The sequence below is a fragment of the Borostomias antarcticus genome (assembly GCF_949987555.1).
Source record: "Borostomias antarcticus genome assembly, chromosome: 32".
NCBI lineage: Eukaryota > Metazoa > Chordata > Actinopteri > Stomiiformes > Stomiidae > Borostomias > Borostomias antarcticus.
The window spans coordinates 2,592,129-2,606,840 of NC_140265.1; the positions used below are offsets into that span (position 1 = coordinate 2,592,129).

At 47.2% G+C, this 14,712-nt stretch overlaps 1 protein-coding gene across 1 annotated transcript in view; it reads left to right on the forward strand.

Annotated features, from left to right (window-relative positions):
• Positions 1–3,064: 3,064 nt before the first annotated feature.
• The window catches only part of LOC311327421 (protein GREB1-like), a gene marked incomplete at both ends in the record, with an annotated part of 28,980 nt that continues 17,332 nt past the window's right edge, over positions 3,065–14,712 (forward strand). Inside the window, 14 exons of the mRNA XM_084460456.1 lie at positions 3,065–3,286; positions 3,591–3,746; positions 4,387–4,470; positions 4,631–4,780; positions 5,168–5,283; positions 5,900–5,931; positions 6,335–6,527; positions 7,168–7,431; positions 8,687–8,846; positions 9,993–10,095; positions 10,388–10,543; positions 11,292–11,428; positions 11,638–11,799; positions 11,983–12,187. Coding sequence (XP_084316582.1) covers positions 3,065–3,286; positions 3,591–3,746; positions 4,387–4,470; positions 4,631–4,780; positions 5,168–5,283; positions 5,900–5,931; positions 6,335–6,527; positions 7,168–7,431; positions 8,687–8,846; positions 9,993–10,095; positions 10,388–10,543; positions 11,292–11,428; positions 11,638–11,799; positions 11,983–12,187 — 2,140 coding nt within the window. The remainder of the gene's footprint in view (positions 3,287–3,590; positions 3,747–4,386; positions 4,471–4,630; positions 4,781–5,167; positions 5,284–5,899; positions 5,932–6,334; positions 6,528–7,167; positions 7,432–8,686; positions 8,847–9,992; positions 10,096–10,387; positions 10,544–11,291; positions 11,429–11,637; positions 11,800–11,982; positions 12,188–14,712) is intronic.

Below are 14,712 nucleotides of genomic sequence, written 5' to 3' on the forward strand. Positions count from 1 at the left end.
CCTCAGGGGAGTGGAGTCCAGCTAGGACCTTAGCTTGGCAGCAGGGACACCTGGCCATTCCGACGGTTCGCTATTCCGAAAAGCTCCAAAAGTCGCCATTCCGAAATCTCAACATCCTATACCAAATTAACATGCAAGAACATGCTCTACAACTTGGAATCATCCATTATTTTCTTAAGTAAAATCTGTAAAAAAAAAAAAAAAAAGGGAAGCGGTAATCTGATACTAATATTATTTGCCTGTATCAGTAATATTATTATTATTACTATTATTATTATTATTATTATTACTGATATGGAGTGGAAAATGGTTAGTGATTCTGCAACTAACAATCAGCAAGTTAGAATGAACATTCAGTTCAACACAGGATTTGTATGAGACCACTTCCCAGGTTTTACTTTAGAAAATAATGGATTATCCCATGTTTTAGAGCATGTTCTTGCCGTTAATTTGGTAGGCTATATAGGAAGTTGGAATTTGGTGCAGGCATCGCAGAGATAATGGACTTGAAAAAAATACTTTTGGAAAGGGACGTTCGGAATGGCCTACATCATATCCTTTCGGAATGGCCTACATCATATCCTTTCGGAATGGCGACACCTTTTTGAGCAGTGAAAAGGTCCGCCACTCCGAATGAAGTCAATCTTCGGAATGGCGGTATTTCGGAATGGTGAGCCGACCCCTGGCAGCAGCACACAGAGACCAGGGGCCTCATTTATAAACGTTGCGTAAGTACAAAAGCGTGCGTAACCCATGCTGAGCAACTTTCTACGCAACTTTCGGTATTTATAAAAAACGAGCTGAGCGATAAGTTGGCGGAAGGTGTGCGTAACTCTACGCACACTTCGACCCTCCTTTAACTACGATAAGCACGTTTCTGGAGAAAGGGGAAAACGCGACTCCGATGGCAGAGGGATGAAACTCGGGAAAGTCTGCGAAACACATGACATATTGAATAATAAATACATCGGTCGCTGCAAGAAACCCTCCAATGTGTCACACAGTTTAAACGGAATCAATCGCCACCGTAGCCTAATCACGAAATAATGTCGGCATTGCTTTGGATGTGTCTGAATTGACCCATTTGTGTCATAATATAATGTTATGTTGTAGACCTATATTCATTTATAGGCTATCCCGAGAAGCATCACGAGCAGTAGCCTATGAATAAAAGCCACATTACGTTGATAACACAACACGACACGAGCCTATAGCTTATCATAGTAATGATTCCGTATGTCGATAGCCCACAACTATAAGGCCTATACCGCACCAAACAAACAAATTGTTGATACGGCGTTGAAGTATATTTATTCAGTTGATCATTTATTTAGTTAATTATTCGTATGTTTAATTATCCACCTATTCATTCGTTAATGTATTTATAGCCTATATTTGATTAGGCTTTTATGTAAACCCGAATGACCACTGAGGCAAGCCGCAATTACAATGATGTTGAGCGGTGAATGGAAATGTCCTACTTGAGGCAACTGTAGGCTACATTAGGCTATATTGTACATCATCATATATCCTCATATTGTCTTATGATTGTCATGTAGCAGGCATGCGAGGAATGTGGGCCTAAAAACACGTCATCCCAATGCTCACATGCCGCTTTGGTAGAATTAGCTGTGCGCAAAACAGCGCATGGAGGTGATGCGTCTCCAAGTTGTAAGAACACAAGGGAGCAAGTTAGATTATTAATTTGCCCAATCGTCATGTGTGTAGCTCATGGATGTATTAATAGAACTGGATACAGTCACTCCATTCACTGACCGCTATCAACAATGAAGCCCTATTGAACCGCGCCATCTTGGCAAATTTGTAGTCATTTGACTATTTCCGTTGACTTTTGTACTTGCGCAGTTGTGCTTTTCTGGACTTCCGGTGACTTTTGTACTTGCGCAGTTGAGCTTTTCTGTCCGACGCGCGTCCACGAAAAAGTTCACCTTTATGTGAAATGTAGACGCACGTTCCCGGCTCTCTCGGCTCTCCCCGCTTTGATTTAGCAATGAAAGCCGGCTTGCATATTAACCTGTTTTTGTCAAATATATCCATTGGAGAAATTATTTTTTCATCCAGGCATCTTAGTTTTAACAGGTTAAATATAACTGAACATGTTTTGTTTGCTAGTAGATGGTATTCATTCCGTTCGCGATAACGTTATTGCAGCCAGGCTAAATTCCTCCAGGGAGCCAGTGACCGGCGAGTTGAAGTAAACAGTTATATTTAAAGGCGTTAAATTCCCTCTTCCTCGTGTGTGTGTGTGTGTGTGTTATGTTTTATAATTTTTATCTTTCTCCTTTTATTTAAAGTACTATGTGCTATATTGATTTGTATGAATGGTGCTATATATGAATTAATTAATATTTTTTTTATTTAAGTGTCATGCCTACTGTCGGCCCATCCCATATGGGATTATAAGACACCTTTACGACTTACTTTTTTATTTTCTGTACATAAGTCATCTATTTACATGCAAAATATGTTTCCAGTTTTGCTGGTCAAGCTCAAATGAACAAAAAGGAGATGAATAAATAAATTATACAATATATAGATACATACATGCAGACAGTGAACCCTGAATCTCTATTGGTACAATGCTCTCTTCCTTGCGTTCCAAGACTTATCTAGATATTTTGCTAACTTAAATGTTTCATTCTCAGCCAGTTCAGTCTTTTGGAGTCAGCAGATCAAATAAATAAATATTTCATATTTCATAAAGCTATATAAATAAAATTACATTGTGTGTGTGTGTGTATCTGTGTGTGTGTATCTGTGTGTGTGTATCTGTGTGTGTGTATCTGTATTTGTGTGTGTATCTGTGTGTGTGGGTATCTGTGTGTGTGTGTGCGTGTATCTGTGTGTGTGTGTATCTGTGTGTATGTGTGTGTGTGTGTGTGTATCTGTGTGCGTGTATTTGTGTGTATCTGTGTGTGTGTGTATCTGTGTGTGTGTGTATCTGTGTGTGCGTGTATGTGTGTGTGTGTGTATCTGTGTGTGTGTGTATCTGTGTGTGTGTGTGTGTGTGTATCTGTGTGTGTGTGTGTGTGTGTCCCAGGTGATGAAGAACCCCATCGTCTTCATGGTGCTGGTGGGCATCATCTCCCACTTCCTGCTGGGTCAGCGTATCCCGGAGGTGATCGCTGAGTTCGTGGCGCGGCCCTCTTCTACCTGGGCCTGTCCATGGTGGGCCAGCTACGGAAGCTCACCAGGGACACAGGGGTGGCCCTCATCCTGCTCATCACTGCCAAACTGTGAGTCTGGGTCTGTGGCTGTTTGGCAGGTTAGTAATGCTAGAAGACTGAAAATGCTTTAAGACTATGGGGCACACATCTAAAGACTAATGTGTTGAGTTTTTAGTCGCAGATGATAAGATTTCACAGACTGGGATCTTGCGGGGGTCACTACGTACAAGACTAGCCTACATTTCGGGGGCTGCGGCAATTTCTGTCCGTTTTTTTGTCCCTTCTCCCCTCTATCGTGGTACAAATATCTCTGATCGATTTGTTGTTTGTTCTCTCCTCTCCTCTCCTGTTCTCTTGTCTCCTCCTCCTCTCTCCTCTCCTCCTCCTCCTCTCCCCTCTCAGGTGACCTCAGGTATGGTGATCAGCACCTTCCTCTCCGCCCCCATCCTGTACATGTCCGCCTGGCTCCTGACCATCCCTCTGATGGACCCCGGCCCCCTGGTCAGCGAGCTGCAGAACGTCAGCTTCAACATCAGCATCGTCAGCCTCATCGCTCTGGTACACCTGTGTGTGCGTGTGCGAGTGTGTGTGTGTGTGTGTGTGAGTGTGTGTGTGTGTGTTAAGTGTCCCAAGTCAGTTGTCAGATCACTGCAGGGTAGGAATGCAGATTAGAGGTTAGATTAGAGAGGATTGGCAGCTCTTGTGTTTGTAATCCCACTGTGCCATGCTATAGAATGGTTTATAATCTCACTGTGCCATGCTATAGAATGGTTTATAATCTCACTGTGCCATGGCTATAGAATGGTTTATAATCTCACTGTGCCATGGCTATAGAATGGTTTATAATCTCACTGTGCCATGCTATAGAATGGTTTATAATCTCACTGTGCCATGGCTATAGAATGGTTTATAATCTCACTGTGCCATGGCTATAGAATGGTTTATAATCTCACTGTGCCATGGCTATAGAATGGTTTATAATCTCACTGTGCCATGGCTATAGAATGGTTTATAATCTCACTGTGCCATGGCTATATAATGGCTAGATTTAACACAGGAACACAGATTAATTTAACAAGTTATTCCCTCCATCACCCACCCACCCCCCCCTCCCTCCTCCTCCTCCCCCTCCTCCCCCTCCTCCTCCTCTGCCTCCTCTTCTCTCCCTCCTCCTCCTCCTCCTCCTCCCATCTTCCAGGTGTGGACCATAGCAGTGATGCTGCTCAGCAAGAAGTTCAGGAAACTCCCTCACCTGCTCACTATGAACCTCTTCCTGGCTCAGGTACACACACACACACAGACACAAACACACACACACACTCAAACATACATAAATACACACGCACTCAAACATACACACACGTTAGCATTAGACTGGGACCGCACCAAGATTGATCGTCTCTGACCTCTGTGTGTGTGTGTGTGTGTGTGTGTGTGTGTAGTTCCTGGTGTGTGTGAGTATGATCCTGTGGAACTTCATGGTGAAACAGGAGCATCTTCTGGGTCAGGTTCTGACCTTCTCGCTGCTCTACGGCGCCCTCTACAGCACCTACGTCTGGACAGGTGACGCCTGCTCACGTTACTACTATATAGTATGCCAAAACAGGAAGTAGTATGTCCCAATACATAGTATGCCACATGCAGAATGGCAAAAATACCAGGATGTCCTACTACATCTGGTCGTATTTTGCAGTATGCGAGCCAGCAGGCTTTTCTGACTATTCTGACCCCCAATTATCCTTCACTACATGGCGTGGCCCTCATGTGCAGTCAGACCTTAAATCAGGATTACATTTCACTCAACTCCCGTTGATAACGTTTACTTCCCCCCAAAAAAGTTCTGGTCCATTAACAAGCAATTAATCGAGTAAATCTTACTCGAGTAAATTCTTATTGGCAATTAATCAATAGTCGAATAACTATTAACATCCCTACTGTGTTGTGTGTGTGTGTGTGTGTGTGTGTGTGTGTGTGTCCAGGGGTGGCTGAAGGTCCAGGATGTAGACTGGGTTCCTCGTACCTACCTGGAGCTGGAGGCCCTTCCCTGCATCCTCATCCTCTCTGGACCCGACCCCCTGGGAGAGTCCCTGCCCAGGTACACACACACACACACCCACACACACCTACACACACACACACACACACCTACACACACACACACTAGGGCTGCACAATTAATCGTGAATTAATCGAAATCGACGTCCATGATTAACTAATCGCAAAAGGCCGCAATTAATGTGATTAATAATTTTGCTTTGAATTGAGCGTGCTAGGACTACACGGACGAATCACAGGCGCTTATGCTGTCTGACCAATCACATGCGTTCCCGCTGAGTGCGCTGTGCGCAGCAATTTCACTGAGAAGACAGATAGCAGTAGGTCAAGACAAGTGTCACAAGAGTACCTGCAGCCGTGAGTAGTGAGAAAATGAGCGAAAACGAGGTCAGTGAGTTAGTAGCAAGAAAGGGATCAACGTCCGTGATTTGGGAGCATTTTGGTTATAATATATTAATATTATATATTAAATATTAATCACAATTATTAATCGCAATTATTAATCGCAATTATTAATCGCAATTAGCATTTTGAAGCAAATAATCGCAATTATTATCTTTTGTCATAATCGTGCAGCCCTAACACACACACACACACACCTACACACACACACACACACCTACACATACACACACACACACACACCTATACACACACACTCTGAAGTACTGCGACCTGCGTGTCATAAACTTTAACCATTTACAATTCAAACAAATACAGAAGCTGCTCTGTCTTTGTGAAACCTTAATGACCTCAACATCCATCTTGTATTTCCTTTATGAATTAGGATGGAAACCGTAAAGACATTCATCGGTAAGTTCAGAATGTTTTTTCAGTGTATCCAACAGTGTGTGTGTGTGTGTGTGTTTGTTTGTGTGAGATGTGTGTGTTTATGTGTAAAATGTGCGGTATGATGCATTTTGATTGTACAAGTGTACTGAAATCATCAAAAGTCATTTTAGTTTTTTGTATTTTATTGTACCTCAAAAGGGCCAAGCTGGAAAGTATGATAGCCCAGTGCGAAAGCTTCCTTTCCCGTTTGGAAGCACATATGAAGATATGTGCACATGCGAGCCATTGTGACTGTTCAGGACAAGAGGATTCACATTCTGACTCCTATGATCCGGGGGGCTGTGGACAAGACCCGGCGTCTGAGACGAGTAGAGGCTCCGCCCCCGTGCCACCTGGCGGCGTCGCCGAGCCCTTCCCGACACACGAGGGCGAAAGTTCAAATGGCGAATCTGACACACCACCGTCCATCAGCAGTCCATCTGACACAGACCTGTCTGTCAGCTGTCCATCTGTCAGAACACCACTCTCCATGAGAAGGACCAGTAGAGCAGATAGCCCCACTAGCGCCTTTTCCACCCCCATGGCGTCAAGTGGTGTGGTGGTTAAGGGACAATCTCACCCGGATGTTCCACGATCACCTGAGCCCCACTGGAGACGAGATCTGGACCGCTCTCGGCGTCAGAGGCTCATTCGTAAGAGTTGTGAAGAAGTCACTCAAGGGGCGACTTCCACTTCCACTTCCCACTCTCTGAGAGACAGCCCCACTAGCCCATCCATCCCCGTGGCATCTAGTGGTGTGGCGCTAAAAGGACGATTGCCCAAGCCCCATTTGAGGCAAGGTCCGGAGCTCACTCTGGGTGAGCAACTCTGTCGTGAGTTGTTGCAAAAAGTACGTCGGACTAAGCCAGATGTTCCACGATCGCCCAAGCCCCACTTGAGGCGAGGTCCGGAGCTCTCTGTGCGTGAGAGACGCATTAGTGAGTTGTTGGAAAGATTCCATCAGAGAGCGACGATTGTCCCGTCTGTCGTCGGTTCATCTGTCAGAACACCACTCTCCATGACCAGGACCCTGACCCTCCCCAGACCCCAGCCAGGCCCAGACCAGCCCCCCAAACCCCCCCGCGCCCCCCAGGGTCAGGGTCCTGGACCCCCACGCGCCCCCGGACCCCTCCCAGTCCCAACGGCGGACCTGCAAGTCCACCTCCTCTGACTCCTCCTCCCCCCGCGCCCCCTCCCCCCACCAGAGCTGCTCCTGGGCGCGGGGCGTGAGCCGGCCCCCCTCCGTGCTCCTCCCCCGCGCCCTCTATGACATCATGACGGCGAGTGACGGGAGCGGTCTTCCGCGCTGCACCTCCTTCCTGCCTCACCTCTCCGTGGCCTGGGCTAGCAGCTTCAGGTGACTAGACCGCACCTGGACCACACCTGGCCCTCACCTGGCCCACACCCTAGACCACACCTGGACCACACACTAGACCACACCTGGCCCACACACTAGACCACACCTGGCCCTCACCTGGCCCACACACTAGACCACACCTGGACCACACACTAGACCACACCTGGCCCACACACTAGACCACACCTGGCCCACACACTAGACCACACCTGGACCACACCTGGCCCTCACCTGGCCCACACCTGGCCCACACACTAGACCACACCTGGACCACACACTAGACCACACCTGGCCCACACACTAGACCACACCTGGCCCTCACCTGGCCCACACACTAGACCACACCTGGACCACACACTAGACCACACCTGGCCCACACACTAGACCACACCTGGCCCTCACACTAGACCACACCTGGCCCTCACACTAGACCACACCTGGACCACACCTGGCCCACACACTAGACCACACCTGGCCCACACACTAGACCACACCTGGCCCTCACCTGGCCCACACCTGGACCACACCTGGCCCACACACTAGACCACACCTGGCCCACACACTAGACCACACCTGGCCCACACACTAGACCACACCTGGCCCACACACTAGACCACACCTGGCCCACACACTAGACCACACCTGGACCACACACTAGACCACACCTGGCCCACACACTAGACCACACCTGGACCACACCTGACCCACACCTGGCCCTCACACTAGACCACACCTGGCCCACACACTAGACCACACCTGGCCCTCACACTAGACCACACCTGGCCCACACACTAGACCTCACCTGGACCACACACTAGACCACACCTGGCCCACACACTAGACCACACCTGGACCACACACTAGACCACACCTGGCCCTCACACTAGACCACACCTGGCCCTCACACTAGACCACACCTGGCCCTCACACTAGACCACACCTGGCCCTCACACTAGACCACACCTGGCCCACACACTAGACCACACCTGGCCCACACACTAGACCACACCTGGCCCTCACACTAGACCACACCTGGCCCACACACTAGACCACACCTGGCCCATGAATCTCATGAATCCCAAAATCGATCTTTTATTTAATGAATGAATGAATAAATGAAGGAATGAATAGTTCATTCATTCAATGATCGATCGATTCAAATCGATTCTGAACCTTGTGAATCGGAATCGAATCGATTCTTGAAATTCGACTCGATACCCAGCCCTAATATTTACTGGTGACCCCTGACCTCCAGGCCGCTGCTCAGTAAGATGATGACGTGCACGGAGCAGTCCCTGTACTACCGCCAGTGGACCCGGCCACGCCCACATCACATGGACAGCAGCAACCGCCCCGCCGAGGGACGCAGTGACAACTACCACCCCCGCAGACTGCTGCTCAGCGGCCCCCCCCAGGTGGGCTAGCACACACACACACACACATGCACACACACACACACACACACATACACACACACACACGCATGCACACACACACACACACACGCATGCACACACACACACACACATCAATCAATCAATCAATCAATCAATCAAAGCTTTATTTGTATAGCGCACACACATACACACACACACACACACACACACACGCACACAAACATACAAACACACACATACATACACACACACACACATACACACACGCATGCACATACACACATACACACACACACACACACACACATACAATTAGAGACAGAGAGAGAGAGAGAGAAACACACACACACTTAGAGAGAGTTACATACACTTGAGAGAGAGAGAGAGACACACAAACACACAATTAGAGAGAGACACAGAGAGAGGAGTCAACTTGAGAGAGACACACACACACACACACACCCAAAAGCACACACACACTGTGAGTTGTGTATATTGTCCAGTATGCTGTACGCTGGTTACATTACGTGACATTACATGACATTACATTACAGTCATTTAGCAGACGCTTTTATCCAAAGCGACTAACAATAATTGCATTTAACGTAGGAAGAGCCAATGTACTACTACTCACCAGAACTCACAAGTGCATCTTCTCTCTAAAACAAGTGACTAAGAGCATCATCTAGTGCTGAAGGCAAAGTGGAAGAACAGCAATCTAAAGTTATGCTGGTTAATCTGAAGTTATGGTGGTTAATCTAAAGTAATGGTGGTTAATCTAAAGTGATGCTGGTTAATCTAAAGTTATGATGGTTAATCTAAAGTAATGGTGGTTAATCTAAAGTGATGGTGGTTAATCTAAAGTGATGCTGGTTAATCTAAAGTTATGGTGGTTAATCTAAAGTTATGGTGGTTAATCTAAAGTGATGCTGGTTAATCTAAAGTTATGGTGGTTAATCTAAAGTTATGGTGGTTAATCTAAAGTTATGCTGGTTAATCTAAAGTTATGGTGGTTAATCTAAAGTTATGCTGGTTAATCTAAAATTATGGTGGTTAATCTAAAGTTATGCTGGTTAATCTAAAGTTATGCTGGTTAATCTAAAGTGATGGTGGTTAATCTAAAGTGATGGTGGTTAATCTAAAGTGATGGTGGTTGTTGTCCAGGTGGGGAAGACGGGCGCGTATCTTCAGTTCCTGGGCATCCTATCCCGTATGCTCATCAGACTGATGGAGGTGGACATCTATGACGAGGAGGACATCAACTATAGTAGGTCCCCCCCGCTAGAACCTAGAACCCACGTAGAACTGGAACCTAGAACCTACCAGCGCTAGAACCTAGGCCCTGTTCACACCTGGCGTTAACATGTGTACCTCTAAATCTCTAAGTACAGGTGTGAATGCACCCAAGATAGGGCCCTAGAACTTGACCCTAGAGCTAACTGTGTGTGTGTGTGTGTGTGTGTGTGTGTGTGTGTGTGTGTGTGTGTGTGTGTGTGTGTGTGTGTGTGTGTGTGTGTGTGTGTGTGTGTGTGCGTGCGTGCGTGTGTGTGTCCACCCAGACGCCCAGACGGAGTGTGTGCAGTACCACCCTGCCCGAGCCGCCTGGCCCGACCTCGACCTCCTGCGAGGCATGCCCTTCGACTACACCATCCACGACCCCAAACACGACGACATCAGCTCCGTCTACTCCCCCGACTACACGCCCGGCGCCGACGGTAGGGGGAGGGGCCTGTCAGCGGGGGGGCGGCGCCCCAAACACACGAACACCACAGCCTTCCCAGATAGCAAGCGGATCTGGGCCATATACAGGCCAGATCTGGGCCATATACAGGCCAGATCTGGGCCAAATACAGGCCAGATCTGGCCCTTGTGGCTTTCCACTGAGCAAAGACACGTCTAAAAGACGTCTTTTAGATGTCTTTTTTGACTTTTTCGGACGTCCAAAGACATCCAATTAGGAGCCAGAGTGAATGTTTTTTTTTTTACGTTCAGATATTGAACCCGTTCTGCACGTCCACAGACGTCTTAGAGGGGTCCAAGCCAGACGTTTGAATATTGAGGGGTCCAGCAGACGTACAAATGGGGTTCTGGACCGACGGACGTTATTAAGACATGATCTGAACGTCTCCCTGACGTTGCGTGTTTGCTGGGTTAGTTCCGGCCCATATATGGCCCAGAATCATTACACATCCGCTTGCTATCTGGGTTCTGAAATAAACACTTCTGATAATGACGATGACTTCAATCTCTTTATCGTGAGGAGCAGAGAGGCGTCTTGTGAAGATTACTAGTACAGCACTGTTGATGAATCAACTTTCTATTCATCTTTGTGGAGGCGTTGGCCACCAGGTGGCGCCAAACTCACTATTGCTGTTTCTGAGATTTTCCGTTTTTTTTTTTTGTGGTTTCCCGTGGTTGTGATGATCTCACAGTGTGCTGACCCGCCCCTGCTCTCTCCCTCAGGAAACCCCAGACGCCAGGAGGACGTTTATCTACGCCGGCGCACGGCGAGGATCAAGCTGTCGAAATACGCAGCGTACAACACCTACCACCACTGTGAGCAGTGCCACCAGTACATGGGCTTCAATCCCAGATACCAGGTCGGTACACACACACACACACACACACACACACACACACACACATGCACAGAAACACACACATTCACACACAGAAAACCCCAAAACACTCATTCAGTCTTTCTCTCTCACACACACACACACACACACACGCGTGCACACACTATAATATCCCTGTCTGTGTATGCTTCTGTGTGTGTGTGTGTGTGTGTGTGTGTGTGTGTGTTCAGATGTACGAGTCGACGCTCCACGCCTTCACCTTCTCCCACCTGTTCCTGGGCGAGGAGATCCAGCTCTACTTCATCATCCCCAAGTCCAAGGAGCACCACTTCAGCTTCAGCCAACCAGGAGGCCAGCTCGAGAGCATGAGGCTGCCCCTCGCCTCCGATTGGGTAAGCCTGGCCCCGCCCTCGGCGCTCGTCCTGACACAAATCGCAACAAACAGCGTCGACAGGAAGTGAACCGTCCTGTATCAAATTGTTTGTCTCAAGTCGTCTAAAAGCCCCATGACCTCCGGCGTTCCCAGAATGCAGTACCGCGTTTCACCACACGGCCGTTGTGTCCCCTACCCCCAGAACCCCAACTGCATCAAGAGTCCCATCTTCACGCCGACGACCGGTCGTCACGAGCACGGCCTGTTCAACCTGTACCACGCCATGGACGCCGCCGCCCATCTCCACATCCTGGTCATTAAGGAGTACGAGATGGCCGTCTACAAGAAGTACTGGCCCAATCACATCCTGCTGGTCCTGCCCACTGTCTTCAACGGGGCGGGCATCGGTACGAGCTGCTGTTACTAATACTATTATTATATATATGTGACCGCCGCTGGTAATTTGGTCCTCAACTAGGCTTTTTCATTTTTCAGTTTTTTACAGATTATGAAAGTGCAGATTGCAAGCTTTCAAATGAGGTCTCATACATTGAATTCTGAACATATTTGAAGAAGATATGCTTATTTGAATGCTAGTACTGCCAAATCAACTTAGCTGAGAAATCTCCCTCCAAAGTTCTCCAACTTTTCCACACCTCTGACTGCCAGGTAATGGGCGTGAACAATAGCCTGGTAACCCCTCCCCCAGCCACTCCCCCACTGGACGATCTGTCATTATCTGTCAGAGTGGCTGTCAACTTGGGGTATTACCTGAGAGTGGCTGCCAAGTGAGGTGCTCTCTCACTATTGACCCCACACTCTGAGTCAGTATTAATCTTGTGTTGTGAATGCAGTTAAGAACAATATAAGATGAAGTTCAAATTTAACGTTCTTTATTGTCACATACATAATATAAAGTACAAGCATAAGTAGTTAAGTGTACAAAAAAAGGCAACTGTCTAAGTGTTAAAGTGTACAGTCAGTTGTCTGTTTTATAGACAAGGTGCATAGTGTTCATTGTGATCAAGTGTACAACAAAGTAATAACAGTCCCCAGCTCAATACTCAAGGTAATAACAACAGTACTCAGCTCAGTATTCAATATTCTAACAATGCAGTCTGTGCACGTGTGGGCAAGTCTGTGCAAGAGAACAAGCAACGCTTCAGTATACAAACAGGAAAACAGGAAAGGCTGTGGCCTTTCTCCTGCAGTGCTGTCCGTCCTGATGATCTGCAGTGAATCTACAAGCGGACAGTCTTGTTCTGAGCTGCTGTGGAGTTTGGCGGGGGACATGTGACGTCTCGTCCCTCATCAGAACAGAACTCTCTGATCTTGTCAAAGAGATACGTCTGTCTGGCCATGTCCAGTCCGGGTGGGGCTTGCACAAGAAGACCTTCTCTCGGGGGCCGGTGCATCACGGTGTTCTCTGGCCACAACCATGCCAGGTCTCTCAGTATCAAAACTGCAATAGAATAGAAGGAAGAAAGTACATTAAACTATTGCCCACAGTACTGGCAATCCATATAGATAAAATAGTACCAGAATGTGTGGATTAAATAGACTAGATAATGCATGATAGGATGAACGTATTCTCACCTGTTGTGCAAAATCAGAGCTGTAGTGCATAGTGATCTTCTTGCAGGCTGGTATGGAGGGGCCAAGGGAGAGCTGCAAATCCTCACCTTTTTGCTCATCCTGTAACCAAAACAAAAAACAAAGGTGTCAGACTGAGACTACTATACCTCTCATGCTCTCTCATTCTGTTTCTCTCAGCTACCTAGCTAGATATTAGCTGCCTTGCTGGCTAGTTTAGGAACAAAGGGATAGCTCACTAGCTATAGCCATGTCCCTGTGCTAGGTAGCTGGCTAGTTTAGGAACAAAGGGATAGCTCACTAGCTATAGCCATGTCCCTGTGCTAGACAGCTGGCTAGTTTAGGAACAAAGGGATAGCTCACTAGCTATAGCCATGTCCCTGTGCTAGGTAGCTGGCTAGTTTAGGAACAAAGGGCTAGCTCAGCTAACTAGCATGTTGGCTAACGTTAGCTAGCTAGCCTTTGTTAGTTAGTGCTAGTGCCTTATGCTAGCTAGACTTAGTCACTTGTTTAGAAAGGAGCTACTGCTAAACGACTAACGTTAATGTAATGTAAACAGCACAGATAGTATAAAGATCAGCTTACCCCAAAGCAAAGCAGAATGCTTGGCGGTGGTGTGAATCTGGGCCGTCGTTCGTCGCTTGGTAGCAGCATGCTTTGTTGATACAGTCATCTCTGCATCACAGGTCATCAAGAATAAACTCCGTGTACGAACGAGTCCTGCTCTGCTGGAGTTTTAGCTGCTCTTCAAACTCTTTCCATGTCCTGGATGCCATCCCCGTCTTCTCTTTAGCAAAAGCTGTAGCATCCATGGTTAAACTTGGGACTGAATGCCGGCGTGTTGTTTGGGAAAGGTGGGGGGCGGAGAACCCGGAAGCAATAGCCGGAAGCAATAGCCAATGAAACCAAATCATGCTAATCGATCTGCCCGCCCCCAAGCCCGGCTCGAAATCAGCTAAAAACGAGCTTAGTTTGCAGACTAATTAAACGTATTTCGTGAACCTAAAACTGTTGTCTGTTATAGTAAGTAGGTACTTCACAACTTCAACTCTGGTAATACACAAAAAAACAAAAAACGAAAAAAAACGTTTTTTTATGTATTTTGCCCTCTAGCGCATTTCGGGGTTTGCCGAGTTGCGGACCAAATCACCAGCCGCTGTCACATATTATTATTATTACTATTATTATATATATATACTTCACATCGTACTGCTGCTGGCCTCTGCAAGCATTGGTACTAGGGATGCGCGATATATCGGCAATCATATCGGTATCGGACGATGTTAATCATTTTTTAATATATCGGTATCGGTCCGATGTGCAAAACAGGGCTGATATG